We start from the raw sequence: 17539 nt of genomic DNA on the forward strand, positions 1-17539 counted from the left end.
AAAATGAAAATAAATCTCATTGTATTTATTTTTCAACAATATAAATTTAATATCATTTATTATTTATTTTTCTTTGAACCTCAGTACAAGGCAAGAGGGACCCTCGTGCATAGAAAGAGATGGGAAGTCGGAACCCAAATGATTTCAAGATACAATGACTAATTGGCCCTCATTCATCTCATCTCCACTCAGTGCAGAGGCTCCTTTCGCATCCATGGCGAATTTTTATTTTTCCAAATTAATTTCTCTCGCCTGTTTGTTCTGTTACGCAAGCACGGCTAATATTTCCTTGAATTCTGTAAGAGGTCTAAGCTTTATTTTCCCCAAATTCAGGGCTCCGGAAACCGATGAAATTCCAGTCGAAATTGATCCGCTGCCCGAACTAGATGAAATTGATGGACTTGACTTTGTAGGTGACGCTGCAGTCTCCGGTAATGTTGTCCATCTTACAAATAGTAGCAGCTCCCAGTACAACGAGTCGAATCAATCATCAGGTAGAATTGTTTATAATGAGACGATGCAGCTTTCATCTACAGCCAATTTCAGCACGCACTTTGTATTTTCTATGTATTCTGATAAAAATGAATTTGGCGGCGACGGCATAGCCTTCTTTCTCTCATCTAAAGGGGACGCTTACAATATGCCACAATTCAAAAGAGGAGGATATTTTGGCCTTGTTGGAGATAATCTTAAAATTTTACCTAATTTCTTTGCTGTAGTGTTTTCAAGTACACAGAAGACTGTTGGAACTCTTGCCAATAGTTTTTCAGAGTTGCATTATTTGAAAAACGCTACTGTTTCTGATTTAAACAACGGGACAGAATTGGGTGCGTGGATTAACTACAACGGCCAAGTAGAAATGCTCAAAGTATATCTTGCTAGCGATTCTCGTAGTTCGAAGTCCCCTAAGAATTGTATTTTATCACAACGTGTAAATTTGTCTAAATATCTTAATGGAAATGTTTCTCTAGGCTTTTCATCTGCAGCTGTAGGGTCGAATGAGACCCACAACATCCATTCATGGAGCTTCAACAGCGGCTTATATTCGATAAACACTTCAACGGGTAACAACAGCAGTTCAAATGGATTAGGCCAGAGAAACGGGACAGAAACAAGCACTTCTAAAAAAATATTTCTGGGTGTTGGATGTAGCATGGCGGTTTGTATTGCAGGTGCGCTGTGGGGCTACTTTTCCTTTCTCAGAAGAAAGAGAGCTCCATCCATCACAGGACAAAATTCAACAGGTATGGATCTTGAGAAGCTTCTACACCACATTCCGCGACGGTATAAGATTGATGATCTAATAGTCGGAACTAACAATTTCAGCGAAGATCAAAAGCTTGGGCAGGGAGGATTCGGAGGAGTATACAAATGCACTCTTGTTCAAACAAATGAGATTGTGGCTGTAAAGCGCATCTCAGAAGGTTCAAAGCAAGGGATTAAAGAATTCGTTGCAGAAGTGAGTATAGTTAGTCGTCTGAGACATCGAAATCTTGTTCAACTCCTGGGATGGTGTTATGAGCAAGACCAGTTGCTTTTGGTCTATGAATATATGTCTAATGGAAGCCTCGACAGACATATTTTCACCAAAAAAGCAGGAGAAGAAGAGCCTCAAGTGCTGCAGTGGAGTATGAGATATAAAATTGTTACTGAAATAGCAAGCGCACTGCTGTATCTTCATGAAGAATGGGAGGAATGTGTTGTACACAGAGATGTCAAGTCCAGTAATATTTTATTGGATGGCAATTTTAGTGCAAAGATTGGGGATTTTGGTTTAGCGCGCATGGTGAAGCATGAGCATGTAGCTCAGACCACCCAAGCTGCAGGGACAGTGGGATACCTTGCCCCTGAATGTTGGGTATCAGGAAAAACTGGTCCTGAATCTGATGTTTACAGTTTTGGAGCAGTGGCTCTAGAAATAGCTTCTGGTAAGAAAGCAATAGATGTAAGTTTGGCAGAGTTTGACAGGCGGCTTGTAGTGTGGGTATGGGATTTGTATGGTCAAGGAAGACTATTGGAGGCTGCAGATGTGAGATTAAATGGAAAGTTTAAGGAGCAAGAAATTGAACGATTGATGGTGGTGGGTTTGTGGTGTTCTCATCCGGATGCTGCTAGTCGACCCAAAATGAAACAAGTGTTGAAGTTACTTAATTTTGAAGTTGCAGCACCTATTATCCCCTCTACAATGCCTGTACCATCATATGCTCACACTTCAATTACCACCGGGCCTTCCCGTCCATTGGTATCACACAGTCTTCCAACTACTTTAAGTCCAAGGTAGATCTACCACTAGTTTCGTTACCCTCTTATAATTCTCTTGGTTATGGGCTGATGTTAATCTACCTGTAAGATACTTCCATATAGGGTTAACTTCTTCTAAGGTCTTGCTAAGGACTATCTTTTTGGAAACCCGTTGTTTTGTTTTTCCAAACTGTAGGATTACTGTACTTCTGTCTTTCTCAACAATTTGTTGACTGTTCTCTATGTAAATTATCTGTTCTCTATGTAAATTATTTTCTTTGTATTGTTTCAATACTCTAATTATTAATACGAACAAGCCACCAGGCTTAGTTTATCATTTCATTCTTTTAATGCATGGTGCCCACAATGCTCTGCTTCATCGTAATTTTATAGTTTATTTTACTCAGTTTGAGGCGGTTTTAGATTTTCGAATGACAATTCTATTCTTTATAAAAGAAATTAAATAACAGATTTTAAAGTTTTGGAAGAATATCACCAACAGCCTAACTGCTTTTATATCCAACTGAAATTTGAAGTTGCAGCGCGTATTCTTCCTCCAACAATGCTTATACCATCATATACTCACATTTAAAATACCACTAGGCCTTCTCCTCCAGTGGTATCATCCAATCTTCCATTTACTTTGAGTCCAAAGTAGATCTATCATTGGTTTCATTAGTCTGTTATACGTCTCTTTAATTAGGATTACTGTTAGTCTAACTTCAAGATACTTACATATAGTGGTAAGTTCTTATAGTTTAATTAAGATAGTACTTTAAAGTCTTATGAGAAATAATTTTGTTCTGAATTAATTTATATTTTTATTGTAGAATGGTATTCACAATACTTTTGTTTTTTTGAAAATCTCTAGTTTATTTTGTTCAGTTTGATACTTTCTAAAAAATTTAGTAAAATGATGTTCATAATACTTTTCTTCTTTGGAAATATGTAGTTTATTTTGTCCTATTTGATACACTCTCAGAAATTAGTCAAATGGTGTCCAGAATACTTTTCTTCTTTGAAAATCTGTAGTTTACTTTGCCGTGTTTGATACTATCTCTCTCAGAAATTAGTATAAATTAATGGAAAGAAAAGTAATTGATATTCACTTTTCATTTCTATAATAATTATTGAATAAATGAACAATATTTCATAAAAATCAATTAAATATTAATTATCATATCATAATATAACAATATAATAAATTTCTAAATTGAATAATAACCATATATTATATCTAACATATTTTAGAATCTATTTTGAATTATTGTGTGTTTTTTGAATGACATTATGTGAAATATTTTTATATTTAATAAATCAGATTCCATAATCCATCATCAAAATTTTAGCTCTCAAAAAATCTCCCATTAACTATTTGGCCTAACATTCATTCATTCATATAAAAACTTCATAATTAAATAAATATTTTTATATAAAATGTACCGACTTAGGTAAGAAAAATGAGGGCAGGAATGTGTGGAACGAGGGAAGTATTCATAAACTGTGTGGACTCACTTTAATTAGTGGTTTGAACAGATCAAAACAAAACGCGTGGGCTCCACGCACTGGGGCACAACTCAACGTATACTAGAAGTATCAGAAAATGATGCTTTAAACTTTTTGCTTCCATATATTTGTATTTTGGGGTTTTTCTTGTGGTGAAGTTATTCTGATTTCAAAACAGACTTTTCGTACAGTATGATAGTCATGTGTTAGTCAATCGCAACTGTTTATTGCAAAATCGACAGTATAAAACGCACAACTCCATACTGCCATTTTGAAACCAGAATAGACTCATCCTTATGCCAAGCACAATAATTTAATAATAATAGAAGAGTCTTTTGGATATTTTGAAGAGTTCTGAGAGCTTACAACACACCTAATATTCCAAGTGCTTGAACATAAACTTTTTTCTTCCTTATATTTGTATCTTTTGGGCTTTTCTTGTGGGTGAAGCTATTCTGATTTCAAAACAGACTTTTCCTACAGCGTGATAGTAATGTGTTAGTCAATCGCAACTATTTATTGCAAAATCAACAGTATAAAATGCACGACTCCTTACTACTGTTTTGAAACCAGAATAGACTCATTCTTATCTGCCACTTATGCCAAGCACAATAATTTAATAATAATAGAAGAATCTTTTAGATATTTTGAAGAGTTCTGAGAGCTTACGACACACCTAATATTCCAAATGCGTGAACATAAATACAGTTTTAGACTTGGGATATGCTGACTTGGAGACAATGGAGCGAAGAATTTGATTTGAGTGGTTGTCTGTGAATGAGCCACTTTTCTTTATTTATTTAAGATAGACTTTCCCAAGATCTGAAATCGCAATTTCTTTGTGGATGAGCTGCTTTTGTTTAATATTGATATGAGTTCTCTAACGTTTTTTAATGTAGAACTTAAAAGTTCTACATTCCAATTGATTGGCCACTGTCCAAAAAATAGGTTTCAGAAAAATCTACCTGAACTAAAACATACAAAATATTCTCATTTTATGAGACTAGACATCTCAAATAATATGAAAGCTCTGTATTCTTGATAGTACAATAACATGATTAATTTCAGATATATATTATTGTATTGTTCAAATTAGCTTTCTTTATTCATAAGTTAATAAGATCTAGGAAATTTTGTAATTTTTAGTTATTCTAGTTTTAATTTTGAACGCAATCTAAATCTTATTGATTGATCTTGATTTTAGATGTAGTGGAGAAAAAGTATATACTTTATTCCGTTTCTTTCTAGTCTTATCTGACTTTGAATCAGGGTTTCTATAAAAGAATTTATGTATTGTCATTAAACTTGTATTTCAAAAAAAGTTGGAATCTTCAACCATCTTAAAAATATCTATTCTAAAATATCTTGTAGTTCAAGTTTCAAAAATAAAATTTAGCTTCTAAAAGAAAGACACTTAAATTTAGTAAATTTTTAGTTGTGATGAGTTGCAAAATTTTAACTTAGTGTTTGGTCATTGAAGCACATGATGTTGAAGTATAATGCTCAAGAGTATAATTTAGATTGACCAATTTAAAACAATGGGGAAGCAATTATCAATCTAAGGGAGAGGACCCAAAAGTTGAGCACCCTAACTTCGCACTTCTCAAAATCCTACGTGAAAAATTTAAATCTCTCAATTTTTTATAGCAGCTTACTTGGAAAGCCCCCTACTTATAACTAAGGTTTTAGGGCTACATCATCAAATATGATGCCACATCAGCATGATTTTTGCCAAAGTGTCCAAAACAGCCCAAAAAAAGGTGAGACCAATAGTCATGCATAAGGGGCCCCATAGTTGTGTAGTTGATGTGGCATCACATGATTGATTGTTTTTTACAGCTAAGGGTACATTTCATTCAATTATGGTATTAAAGTCACAACTATTGGTGCAATATGGTCAAAAAAATGGCATTAAATCAACAAGTATGGGTATTAAATCAACAACTACTACCACAACGATTGGAACATGCTCAACTATTGGGTCCTCTCCCCTAGTTAGTTCTCATCCATGTGAACAATAAATGTGCATGCCTTGACTTTAAAACTCAAATTTCATAGCTTTTATGTGATGAATGTGTGCCCTTGAACCGCATGTCTAGAAGTTGCTACATACTTAGAGCAATAAACATTGCCACATCCCCCAAAGGCGGAAAATTTCAATTACTTGTAGATAGGTTGTAATCATGGTCCTAAAGTAAACATGATTAAATTAGACATCAATTAACCATTCCATTATAATATGTATCATGATATTTTGATTTTATTATAATGTTATTTAATGATAATGCATCCTTAATATTAGCTAATTTATTATTTTGTAATGTAAAGATATTATATAAATCTAGTCTATTCTAAATTGTACAAAATAAGCAACAACTATATTATGGTTGGAAGGGGTTCATGCAACTTGTCACAATAAATCCTTATCATTTATTTCTTTTTTATATAAATGTTCGATGATGTTAGACATGATTGTTAAAGGTTCCCTTAAGGTCTCTTTATTTACATAGAACTTGTTAATGCCATAGCCAACATTAATCATAATTAGTTAGCTAATTTTATATATTATACTAGTTTAGTAATTTGTTTCCCAATAGTGTTAAAAGCCATACAAGAAAGAAATAAATGCTGAATTTAATTAAAGAATATATTATGAAATTTTATCACTTATAATTCTACAAATTAGTAAAGGTCAAATGATGTTTATATGTTAAAAAAAGATATGCTTAAAGTGGCTCAATTTTTTTGTGAAATATATAGGATAGAAAGTGTATATAATATGCTCTAAGCTCTCTAAAATGAATATGCAACCTACCCATTTAAAAAAGAAAGCACTTGAGTGCACACAAAATCATAGAACAATCTGAGTAATAAAGAAAGTTAATTGAAAAGGATAGAAGTAGGGTTTGCGTTATATGATAGGAGGAGGTGTAAGGTTGAAAGCTATCAAGAATTATTAAATGAGTGGAAGATAATAGTAAAATGGGGGGAATTTTATTGATGAGTTGTCTCACATGATCATGGAAAATATATTTACAAAGTCTATTTGTCAAAAATAATAGAAAATGGAGAAAGAAAAGTTGAAAGACATGAAAGCCATGAGAAAGGTGGGGAAACCTTCTCACAATGTGGAGATGCTTATGGCCATTTTAGTGTGGGTCATGGACGTACTTGTGGTGGCTATTATTGTTGAAACAACTAATCGTCGTGATAATAAGGAGGATGAGGAGTAAGAGGTAAATTGTTATAGCCTTAGTTACTACATGTGTTGTAGAACCCTACATAAAGATCACAACATGTATGAGAGTAGACACACCTATGAGATAATAGCAAGAAAACTAGAGATGGAACATATGACAATAAGTGAATAGACTATGGTTGTAATAATGCTTCATGTAAAGGAGGGAATTCGCTACCCTCAAGACAGTGGGGTCTTAAGGAGCAAGTAGCCCTCGGTTACCTCAAATGATAAAACTAAATGACTTTTAGAAATCCATAAAGAACCTTTGTGTTAAAAGATTAAGTCTAATACCAACTTTAAAAGGGAACAAAATAGAAATTACGTAATTACAACTCTCTATGAAAAGATAAAAATGTCTAGTTTACATAAACATAAAGTATAGAGAAAAGGGATCTAATCATCGGATGTGATGGCTCTCGACCATGGACGTCAGTCCATTGCATGGACAATAGAACACTTGCGCTGTCATCTAGACCATAATCATTCATAACTTCCTAGATAGTCACTTTTCAATTTGTTAAGATTTCATACCTACACATACTGAGACATGAAAAATGTTGGGGTCTATATAGGAGTTTGCCTCAAACAAACCCATGTTTTTGTCTTTTGACCTACATAGCTAAACAAGATAATGTATAGACAACCAAAATAAAAGACATCAAAGAATAGATGTGTTAGAAATAATCCTCATTATGGAGGAAAACTCCTAGAGATTCCAACAGAGTGGACAACGATGAACAGTTTTAGATTTTGACGAAGAAAAAATCGAAGGACCGGGGTGAATCTTTGCTACCTAGTCCCAAAAAATCAACCCGCACTTTTTGGAATAGTTTTTGATCCTCTTATTATGCCCAAATCCCAGTTTGTGGCTTTGTTGGATACCTGTAGCAGTCTATTTTTACTATTCCTCTTCAATCATCCCTTTTCTTGCCCTAATTCCAAAATTCACATCCAAATTTCAACTAAAAGAGGGCAGCCAAAAAAACAGTGAATCTAATCAAAATTTCAGCCCTTTTCCTATTTGGATTGTGGCCAGATCTATTGTATTCACCCCTCTTTCAATGTTTTGGTCTCGTAGGTAAGATTAGTGGTTTTAACATCTTAATTGGTAAAACCCAATTTTTTCCTCGCCAAAACATTTTGTTGAACCCAACTCTTCTTACACTTTCATATTTTTGGTATTTTCATACAATTTTCAAATTAAGGTGCATGTTCATTCATTATTATGTACTTGCACTGGTAATAAAATCATAAAAATTGCACATTGTTATCTCTTTTTATCATGCATTTTGCATATGTTATCATTTGACAAAGCAAATTGTGGTCATTTTGTTTTCACTTAGTGAGTTCCATGATGCATTTATTTTATAGATGTGATAATTGATTAGCCTCCCTTATTTCACTCTATCCCTCTCCTAAGGGTCCTCCTACAGATGAGGACATTTTAGTGTCAAAAGAGACCATTGACACTTCTTTCAAAACTCCCCCTTCTAAGGATGAAGTTTTGATCAATGGTGTTGATCTTTCTCCTAAAATGTGCCTCTCCCATAAGGGTATCCTCAAGGAAGAGGATGATATCATAAACACCTTCCTTAATGTTACCTTACTTTCCATACATGGTACCTCTCCTAGAGAAGATGTGTTGATGGACATTGATAATCCTTCTCCCCAAGATTGTCCTACCTATAAAGATACCTTGGAGAAAGAAGATGAAATCTTGAGCAATTTCCTTGATGCTCTGCCTTCTAAAGATGTATCCTTGGAAGAAAAGAAAAAAAAAAAGAGCTTAATCAAATTAATACCATTCAAGGTTCTAGTTATGAGAAGCCTGATCCCAAGAAACCTCCCAATATCCTCAAAGTTGCAAAATGCATATGTGAAAAAGGTGATCCAGAAAGACAACTAGAACAAAAATATGGTTCCAAAATACATCACACATTTAATGCTTGTGTCAAAAAGAAATATTCCAATCTTCTTCTCACTTCCCTTCCTTCCCCCATTATCTTAAGAAAAATGTTGATAAGGAACCTAATCTTGTTGAGAAACTCCATGATATCTTAGCTAAGATTTCGCTTTGGAAATTGATTCAAATTTCGCCTTCATACCATAAGTTGATTCAAGAAGCCTTATAAAGGGTGGTTCCTCATCCTTCTAAACCAAATGATACTACATTCTCACAAGATTAATTGCCTTCTATAAAGGTTAAAAATAGAGATGATCCCCTTATGATTACTCCTTGCATTTATGAACAAAACATAAGAGGTACCTTAATTGATAATGGGTCAGCACTTAACATTTGTTGTGTTAACTTATTAGATAAGATAAACATGGATTATTCCTCTATTCAACCTGATCTTCTTTGTGTTTGTAGCATTGATAATATTCCTTGAGAGTCACTTGGTATAGTCATATTACCTATCAAAGTAGCACCCATAACTTTACCTATTCCTATTCATGTCATGCCCAACAATCTTAGTTATAACCTTCTTCTAGGTAGACATGGAATCATGCTATGAAAGTGGTCCCTTGTACTCTTCATCACACAATCAAATTCATATATAACAATGAACTTCACACAATCAAGGTCGATCCTAATCCTTATAATCTCATTCATGATGAAGAGGGATGCATTTCCCCCTTTAATACTATGATTCTTTCAACAGCACAATCTCCTATCAACGATGCTTCTTTAGCACAGAATAGGAGTACATTATACCTTACACCCTCCTTCAATGGGTACAAGATTCCTCAATATAAGAATGAAGCCTTGAAGGAGCCTTGTGTGTCATTTATCCAAGCTTCTTCTAAATCAATTCTCACCTCTCCTTCCAACACATGTCTTGATGATGATGGGGGCTCTTTAGACTTTGACACTAAGAATGAACCCTCACTTCTAGATATTTCAACACATATACTTGATTCTCCACATGGATACAATGGACATGGTTTAGGAAGTGTACAAAAAAGTTTGATGATCATGCTTTTCCAAAGAAGGTATAGGTTTCCAAAGTCCTCCTTTGTCGACATCCCCTCCCCCACTGTCTAATGCATCTATGTCTTCTTATAACTTCTCACCACAACAAAAGAATATTTTCTATGATCTTAAAGCTAACTTGATTACTCTCCCTGTAAAAATCAAAGAAAGAATCGTAAGAAAAATCAACACAATCCTTCTTTAAGCTAGTATAATCAAATCCATTGCAACTGGACACTAATGAATGTCATGATTTAGCAAATAAAATTCAACAACGTATTGTAATTGGTATCATTCAAATACTAGATGACAATGAGTTGGACTCCCATCTTATTCCTTCCACATAACATTTGTGTTCCTGTTATGGTGCTCCTCACTATGTGACATTGTTAGCTTATTTATCAAGGGCTCATTATAATTCATGATGGTATAATTTCAAGTGCAATCATACTTAGGTAGCAACATAATAGCATTGTTAGTCTTTTATCCACGCTTTGGGGGCAAGAAAATCCTTTCAATCATTCTTTCCTTCTAAGGATTCACTTTTCCTTTTATTGAGTGGCATCTTTTCATAATTTGATGTCATTTCTTGCATAGAATTATGCTTCATGAAAGTACATGTGTGTTCCTTGTTTAGGACCTAATCTTCCTTGAAATGGTTTGTCTTTTATGAATAATATCTCCTTAGTGGATGTATGCAATCCTTCACTAAGAATCCACTTTTTTCTAAACATTGGAGAAGGTGTGTATTCTTAGTCCCATTCTACTTTCTAAACATGTCATCTTTACTTGGAGGTAGATAAATTTATGCAAAGATCTCTTCCTCATTTGTGGGAAAAAGCACAAACATGTGTCACACTTGGGCTAATTGGGCGTAGTTCGATCGAACTTAGTCCAGCCTAACTATTGGTGCCATAATTCGGGTTTTTTGTGAGTACCCAAATGCAAAAGAGTCAAAATAGTTCAGCCGAACTCACCTATGTGGCAAGTAATGTGGTAGCCAAATCACCTATTTTGTCTGCATTTCTGAAACTTTTCACTTCTGCTCAATTTTTCTTCAGACAGAATATTTTTTTACAAAAATTAAAAAATACCCTTTTGTTGAGCTTGAAATCACGAAGCTGGACATATAAATTTTTTTAATATTTTGATTAATTTTAGTATTTATTATTTTTTAAACATTGCGAGTAGGTTTTTTAAGTTCAAAAAGAGGCTGATTTGAAATTAAAAAAAAAATATTAAATGGTATTAAAAAATTTTAAAATATATATTTTTCACCAGATGAGAGAATCTTCTCCAAAAGGGTATAATTTATTTTTTTTGATAATAATAAATTTAGCAGACAAAAGGTGATGTTGAATGAAAACTACTAAATTCAGCTATGTTGGACTTTAAAATATTATTACGAGAAAAATATACATCAAAATTTTTTAAAAAAAATTAACACTGCATATATATGTCCTTTATTTAGAAAATTAAAATGAGAAAAAAATAAATTCATTTTCATTTTGTTTGGTGATGTTGACTAGAACCCTGATTTTTAGCATTTTTCAACAATAAAAAATCTATCTTTGAATATATAAAAAAAATGTCAAATATTTTTTAAAAAGAAATTAAAAATAACAGATATAAGTTTCATTAATATTTCTATATTTGATCAGTTTATATCATTTTAAAATTCAATTTAGAAATGTCACTTTTATGTGGTCGAAGTTAAACAGTTTTAGTTGTGTTGGTCATTTCCTTTATAAAAGTGTGACACGACATTGTGTTTTTACCCTTGTCAATCATGCATCCCTTAAAAGGATCCCTTTACATTTGTTGCAAGACATCTCTTTTATAATTATCTCCTCATTGCTTAAAGAAACAAAGCCTATTCAGGCATCTTTCTTCCTAGCTTGGAATGCATACATTGTTGCTTAGCGGATATCTCCTTGTTGTTGAAGGTGTGTATCCTTGTTTCTATCTACCTTATGACATCAACATAGGACTATGTTGACATCTTAAGGGGGGACCTATATGCAACCTCCTAGTAACATTTCAACTATCAATTATCAATTGAAGATTTTTGCATCCTTATGCTTAATCCTCATCTTATCTATCATTTATAGATTGTTGCATCTGCATGTTTCATCCTCATTTTATGCATCATTTGTCTTAGACATGATCTTGCATCCTCGTGTTGTATGTCTGAAACCAAACCCATCATTTTTCAATTGCATGTCTTACATAGGTTGTTGCATGCTCGAAACTAGACCAAAGTCTTCGATGACATTCTTCTCCTAAAACCAGATGACATTTTAGCAAGATCAATAGAACTAGCATAACACAACATGCTAGACTATTCTGACTCTTCGTTCCTACATGGATCACCTAGCACAACGCAGCTTGCTAGCCTGTGGCATCCATGTTCTATCCTTTCTCCTTCTCATGAGCTCATAGTTTGCTATGTGTGGATCATAGTTTATCACTTGATGCAGGCTCTATCTCTTTTCATGTGACAGCTTGTATTCTTGTAATAGCATTCCAGGAATGATATTAATGGTTGGGACATTCTGACTATCGAGGTCTCTTCAACTAGTTGACTTGGAGCTTTTTGTTTTTAATACTAAACCCTCATGTTGTGTGTCTTTTGTCTTTATTTGTCTTTATTTGGCTTTTTGTCTGTCTTGTTTTTTATGTCCTTACATGTGATTACGTGAGTTAAGATCCTAATATTGGGGGCTTGGTTCCTCGAAATTAACATTGTCTTATCTCCTTGTGATCTCACTCTTAGTTGATTCTCTCTTTTATTCATCTTTCTACATTACCATGAGTATTTGTATAGGCTCATACTCTTATTAAAGTGGAGGCTAAATTATTTAGCATCATAAATTGTAATCGGTATAATTCACACCTCACATTTGTGCTCCTACTTTAGCATGTCCTATATCCATTCTCCCTAGGTTTGTTTTGCTCCTATTTACTCCAACCTTGATATCACCTGTTGACACTACTAAGTGGGCCCCATCCTGGATTGCCTTCCCCCAATTTTTGAGTTGTTGGTCCTTTTTTTGGAGGACCAGGGTGTGGAGTGCCTTGATCCTAGACCAGGGCACCCCAAACTACCTCGATCCCCCTTAAATAGGGTCCCCAATTTGAATATGAGCGAGCTCTCTCCCTCCCTGATGGATTTTGGTCCTCGTGGCTACACTTGACCTTTGAAGGTCATCCTAATCAGTAATTTACCTAGGGAAGCCTTTATAAAGACATCATATCAATTTATTTTGATATCCACTACCTATCTATAGTATTTGTGCATCTGTCAAGCATTTATCATCAAGCATTTTCAAACATTCAAGGTAGCATTTTATCATTCAAGCATTATGGATCAAAGTTGCATCAATCTTCAAGCAAGCATGTATATTTGATTAGGTCTTCATGTTCATGTGTTTGTCATGCTATTACATCCGACATTTGTGATTACATCCAAAGAGCATCACGTCATCAATGTTTCTATCAACCATTGCGGATCTAAGGTATATATCCTAGTATTTACTTTAGTATTTACATTATTCAATTCAAGGTCAATTCCTAAATCGAGGTTTGACCCAAGGTAAACCCCTATCTACGACCCTTTCTTCTCTCTTTCTGTGTGCAAGGAATCAACTCAAGAGTTGTAATCAAATATTTAGACAAAGTTGATGACAACAAATAGGTTCAAATTTTGTCAGAGTGACAATCAGAGGACCAAAGCGAATCTTTGCTATTGGGTCCTGAAAAATCAGCTTGAACTTTCAAGAATAGGTTCTAATCCTCTTCTTCTGCCCAAATCCCCGGCCATGACTTTGTTGGATACCTGTAGCAATATTTTTTTACTATTCCTCTTCAATCATCCCTTGTCTTTCCCTAATTCCACAATTCACATCCAAATTTCAACTAAAAGAAGATGGCAAAAAAACCAACACTTAAATCTAATCAGAATTTCAACCCTTTTCCTACTTGGATTGTGGCTAGATCCATTGGATTCACCCCTCCTTCAATGTTTTGATCTTGTATGTAAGATTAGTGGTTTTATTATCTTAATAGGTAAAACCATAATTTTACACCATTACAATAATCTTGGCATGGTTTGACATGCAGCTTGAAGCTTGGGCATGGGACTTGTATGGTGGAGATAAACAATCAGAAGGTGTGGATGTGAGATTAAATGAAGAGATATGAAAGGAATAAATAGGACAATTGATGATGGTGGGGTTGTCATGTTCTCATCCTAATGCTACTAGTTGACCCAAAATGAGGTAAGTGGTGAGGAAATTGAATTTTAAAGTTGTGATGCATATTCCTCCTCTTGCAATGTTTGTACCATCATATACTCACACTTCAATTACCCCTAGGCCTCCTCCTCCAATGGTACCATACAATATTCCATTTACTTTGTGTCCAAGATAGATCAATCATTAGTTTCATTAGTCTATTATAATTCTCTTGATTATGGGTTAATGTTAGTCTAACTTCAAGATACTTCCATACAATGGTAAGTTCTCATAGATTAGTTAAGGTGGTGCTTTAAAAATCTTATAAGGAATTATTTTGATCTAAATAAAGTTTTTGATGCCCTCATTATTTATATTGCTATCTTGTTCAGTTTGTCAATCTTATAAGGAATAATTTTCATATGTATAAAGATTTCAATGCCCTCATTATTTATATTGCCATCTTGTTCAGTTTGTCAATTCATACTTTTAATGTAAAATGGCGCCCACGTTGCTTTACTTATTTGGAAATTTGTAGTTTATTTTTCCTTGTTTGAGATGCTCACATATTTTTTAAAAGGACAAATCTATTTTATATAGAAGAAAATAAAGAAATAATGTTGTGTCATATTATCAGCAACAATCAAAGTGTTTTATATCTAATATGAAAATAAATTTGATGTTATAAGTTCAAAATTATAAACACAATAAATATAAGGCTCTCAAATTTTGTATCCATCCTCCTAAATTCATTAGTAGCCTCTAAGAAAATTTGAAGAGATTTTTTGATAAAGAGATGTTAAATGTATATTTTTAAAAAAATTGATCATAAGAATTAATTTTTAAAAAAATGATAAAGACGAGAGATGTGATAATTATTAGTAAATATAGAATATTGAAACATATTATATCATAAGAGCCAACTATTTTGTTATTTTTTCATTTTAAAAATAAGTATTTAATCTTGTAATTGATGGCAGTATGTTTATAGGTCACTACATGGGCAAGGAAAAAGTGTCAAAGAGGAACAAGGTGCAAAATTTTAAAAGAGGGCATAGAAAATTAAAAAAACTATCCTACAACCAATACAAAAATAATCAATCTAAATCTATAAATCTACCCATTATTATATAGTTAGAAGAACAAAATTCACAATCAATTTAAAAATGATATTTCATTAATTAAATCTAGAAATCATACATTTGTTTATTCGGTTGTGAATTGTTATACATTTATATAGGTGTGAAAGACCTGCATATGTAAAAAACCTTCCCTTATTGATTTGGAATGAAGGTCATGCAAATAATCTTGAACTAGGATTTAGAAGATAAGGACTAGAGATTTGATCTTGATCACTAGAAAACAAGGACTTAATATCAGTAAAGTATTATGCAAAAACATGGAAATTAAACATAAGACTAATAGATTATAATCAAACCTCAAAATAAATCCAAAACTAATGAAAATAAAAGTTTTAGATATTCACTTTTCATCTTTACAATAATCATTGAATAAATGAATAATACTTGAAGAAAATCAATTAAATGACTTTTTTACACCAAAGGCATTTCTATTTGAAATGGGCGACCTCAATTTTTCCACCAACAGTGTGCAATATTCAAGAAGGGATGCAAGATGATTAGAATAATCTCATCCATTCATATGTCCACTGATTTTTGTTCGCCACTTTATCCGATTCTCATCTCTCTCGCCAATTCATTTTCCAAGTGTCTTCATTGTAGAGATATTATCTAGAGCTATTGTGTCAATGGTAGTGACACGATTAAAGTTGATTTTTTTGAAAGAGGTATGGGAAAGATGAAATGCTTTTGTCCCCTATTGAATAAACTTAGTTTTTTGTTCATAAAATAAATGTCACTGCACCAATCCTGATGGACCAACCCCTATAAATGTTTGCCTTTATCATTTTTCTAGAATTTGATTGATCACACACATTTGCAAAATGCATTTGAAATCATACCCAAGATCACGAATGCCAATTCCAAATAATATTTCTTTCTCAATCTTTTCAACAAAAAAAAAACTTCTTAGTCCATCTATCTTCAGGTGGCTTATCTTCTTTTGCAATCCCAATTTTTGTGAAAGAAGAATTTGGATGCCATGGACAAGCTTCAGCAAATCAAAGAGAAAAGAGTTTAGTTTCAGACTTTGTACACTCTTGATCAGAATCAAGAAATTTGTACAATTATAAAATGACTTCTATTTTTCTTTCAGTCACTCTTTGACTATTATGTGCATTGTTTTAGTCTTTCCTCTAGCTACCTCCTCCTAGCATAGCTAGATGTTCAAACTTTCCATTAGTAGTTAGTAATAATAAATTATTGCGGAGAAAAAATACAACTCATTTGGATTTAATAAATGATATAATATTAAAGTCATACTTTGTCGATAATGTATTTATTGATTAATTAAATTAATAACTATTGAAATATGTTTAAAAATCGAATTGTAAGTTTGATGTAATTATTAATGAAATTAATTTATTTATCATATAGACATATAAACTCTTATTCTTATTTATAAAATAATTTTGTATCATTATCTAAGATTCCCAACAAGATACCAAAGCACTTCATAAATATTAAAAAGTAATAATAATATTATAAAGACACGACAATTATTATTATATTAAATTATTATTATGGATGACTGAGTGAGCTCAAACAACCCAATCGATGAGAGTTGAACCTTGGACCTACATGGGAAGAACTCAAAGCCTTGGCACACCCTTACCAATTGTTTGAGCTATGGACTGAAGCCTCAATTATTATTATATTATTATATGTTATATTTATTACTATATAATTATATTTTATAATAAAAAATATTAAATTAATATATTTTTATATAAGGCGAATCAAATTAATATATAAATAGTATAATTTATGATTTAACACGTTATATAATTATATTTATTATTATTTATAATATACATAAATTATATTATTATATATTTAATTTTGTTGGAATAAATAGTTTTCCCTATTTACATTTACTTCAATTTAACTTAAGGTAACCAACATTTAATAATTGTTGTTGAGAAGTTGTTAGTAGTTAGACTCTCCCTACTCTTCTTTACGATTGAGACACATGTCCATATCTTGTGGTCTTTTCTCTCGTGCATCTTGCCTTCATAAGCAAGGCTAATGTACATTTGTACTCGCACCTCATCTCAATATATTTTGGTTATTTGTGAAATATCATCTATTGTGTTGATTCTCTCTTTATTGTGAAGGTATCTATAGATTGACTCTTGGAATTGGATGCAAACCCTAACATGTTATCAGAGCAATCTTTGTTGCAACTCCTTCCTATGTTTTT

The 17539-nt window shown here is 32.8% G+C and overlaps 1 protein-coding gene across 1 annotated transcript; it reads left to right on the forward strand.

The window, feature by feature from the left end:
* Positions 1 to 214: 214 nt before the first annotated feature.
* On the forward strand, positions 215 to 2281 carry LOC131050744 (L-type lectin-domain containing receptor kinase IX.1). Its single transcript, XM_057984995.2, has one exon. The coding sequence runs from the start codon at positions 215 to 217 to the stop codon at positions 2279 to 2281; it is 2067 nt and encodes a 688-aa protein (XP_057840978.2).
* Positions 2282 to 17539: the final 15258 nt, after the last annotated feature.

Source organism: Cryptomeria japonica, chromosome 5 (assembly GCF_030272615.1).
Source record: "Cryptomeria japonica chromosome 5, Sugi_1.0, whole genome shotgun sequence".
In the NCBI taxonomy this organism is placed as follows: Eukaryota; Viridiplantae; Streptophyta; class Pinopsida; order Cupressales; family Cupressaceae; genus Cryptomeria; species Cryptomeria japonica.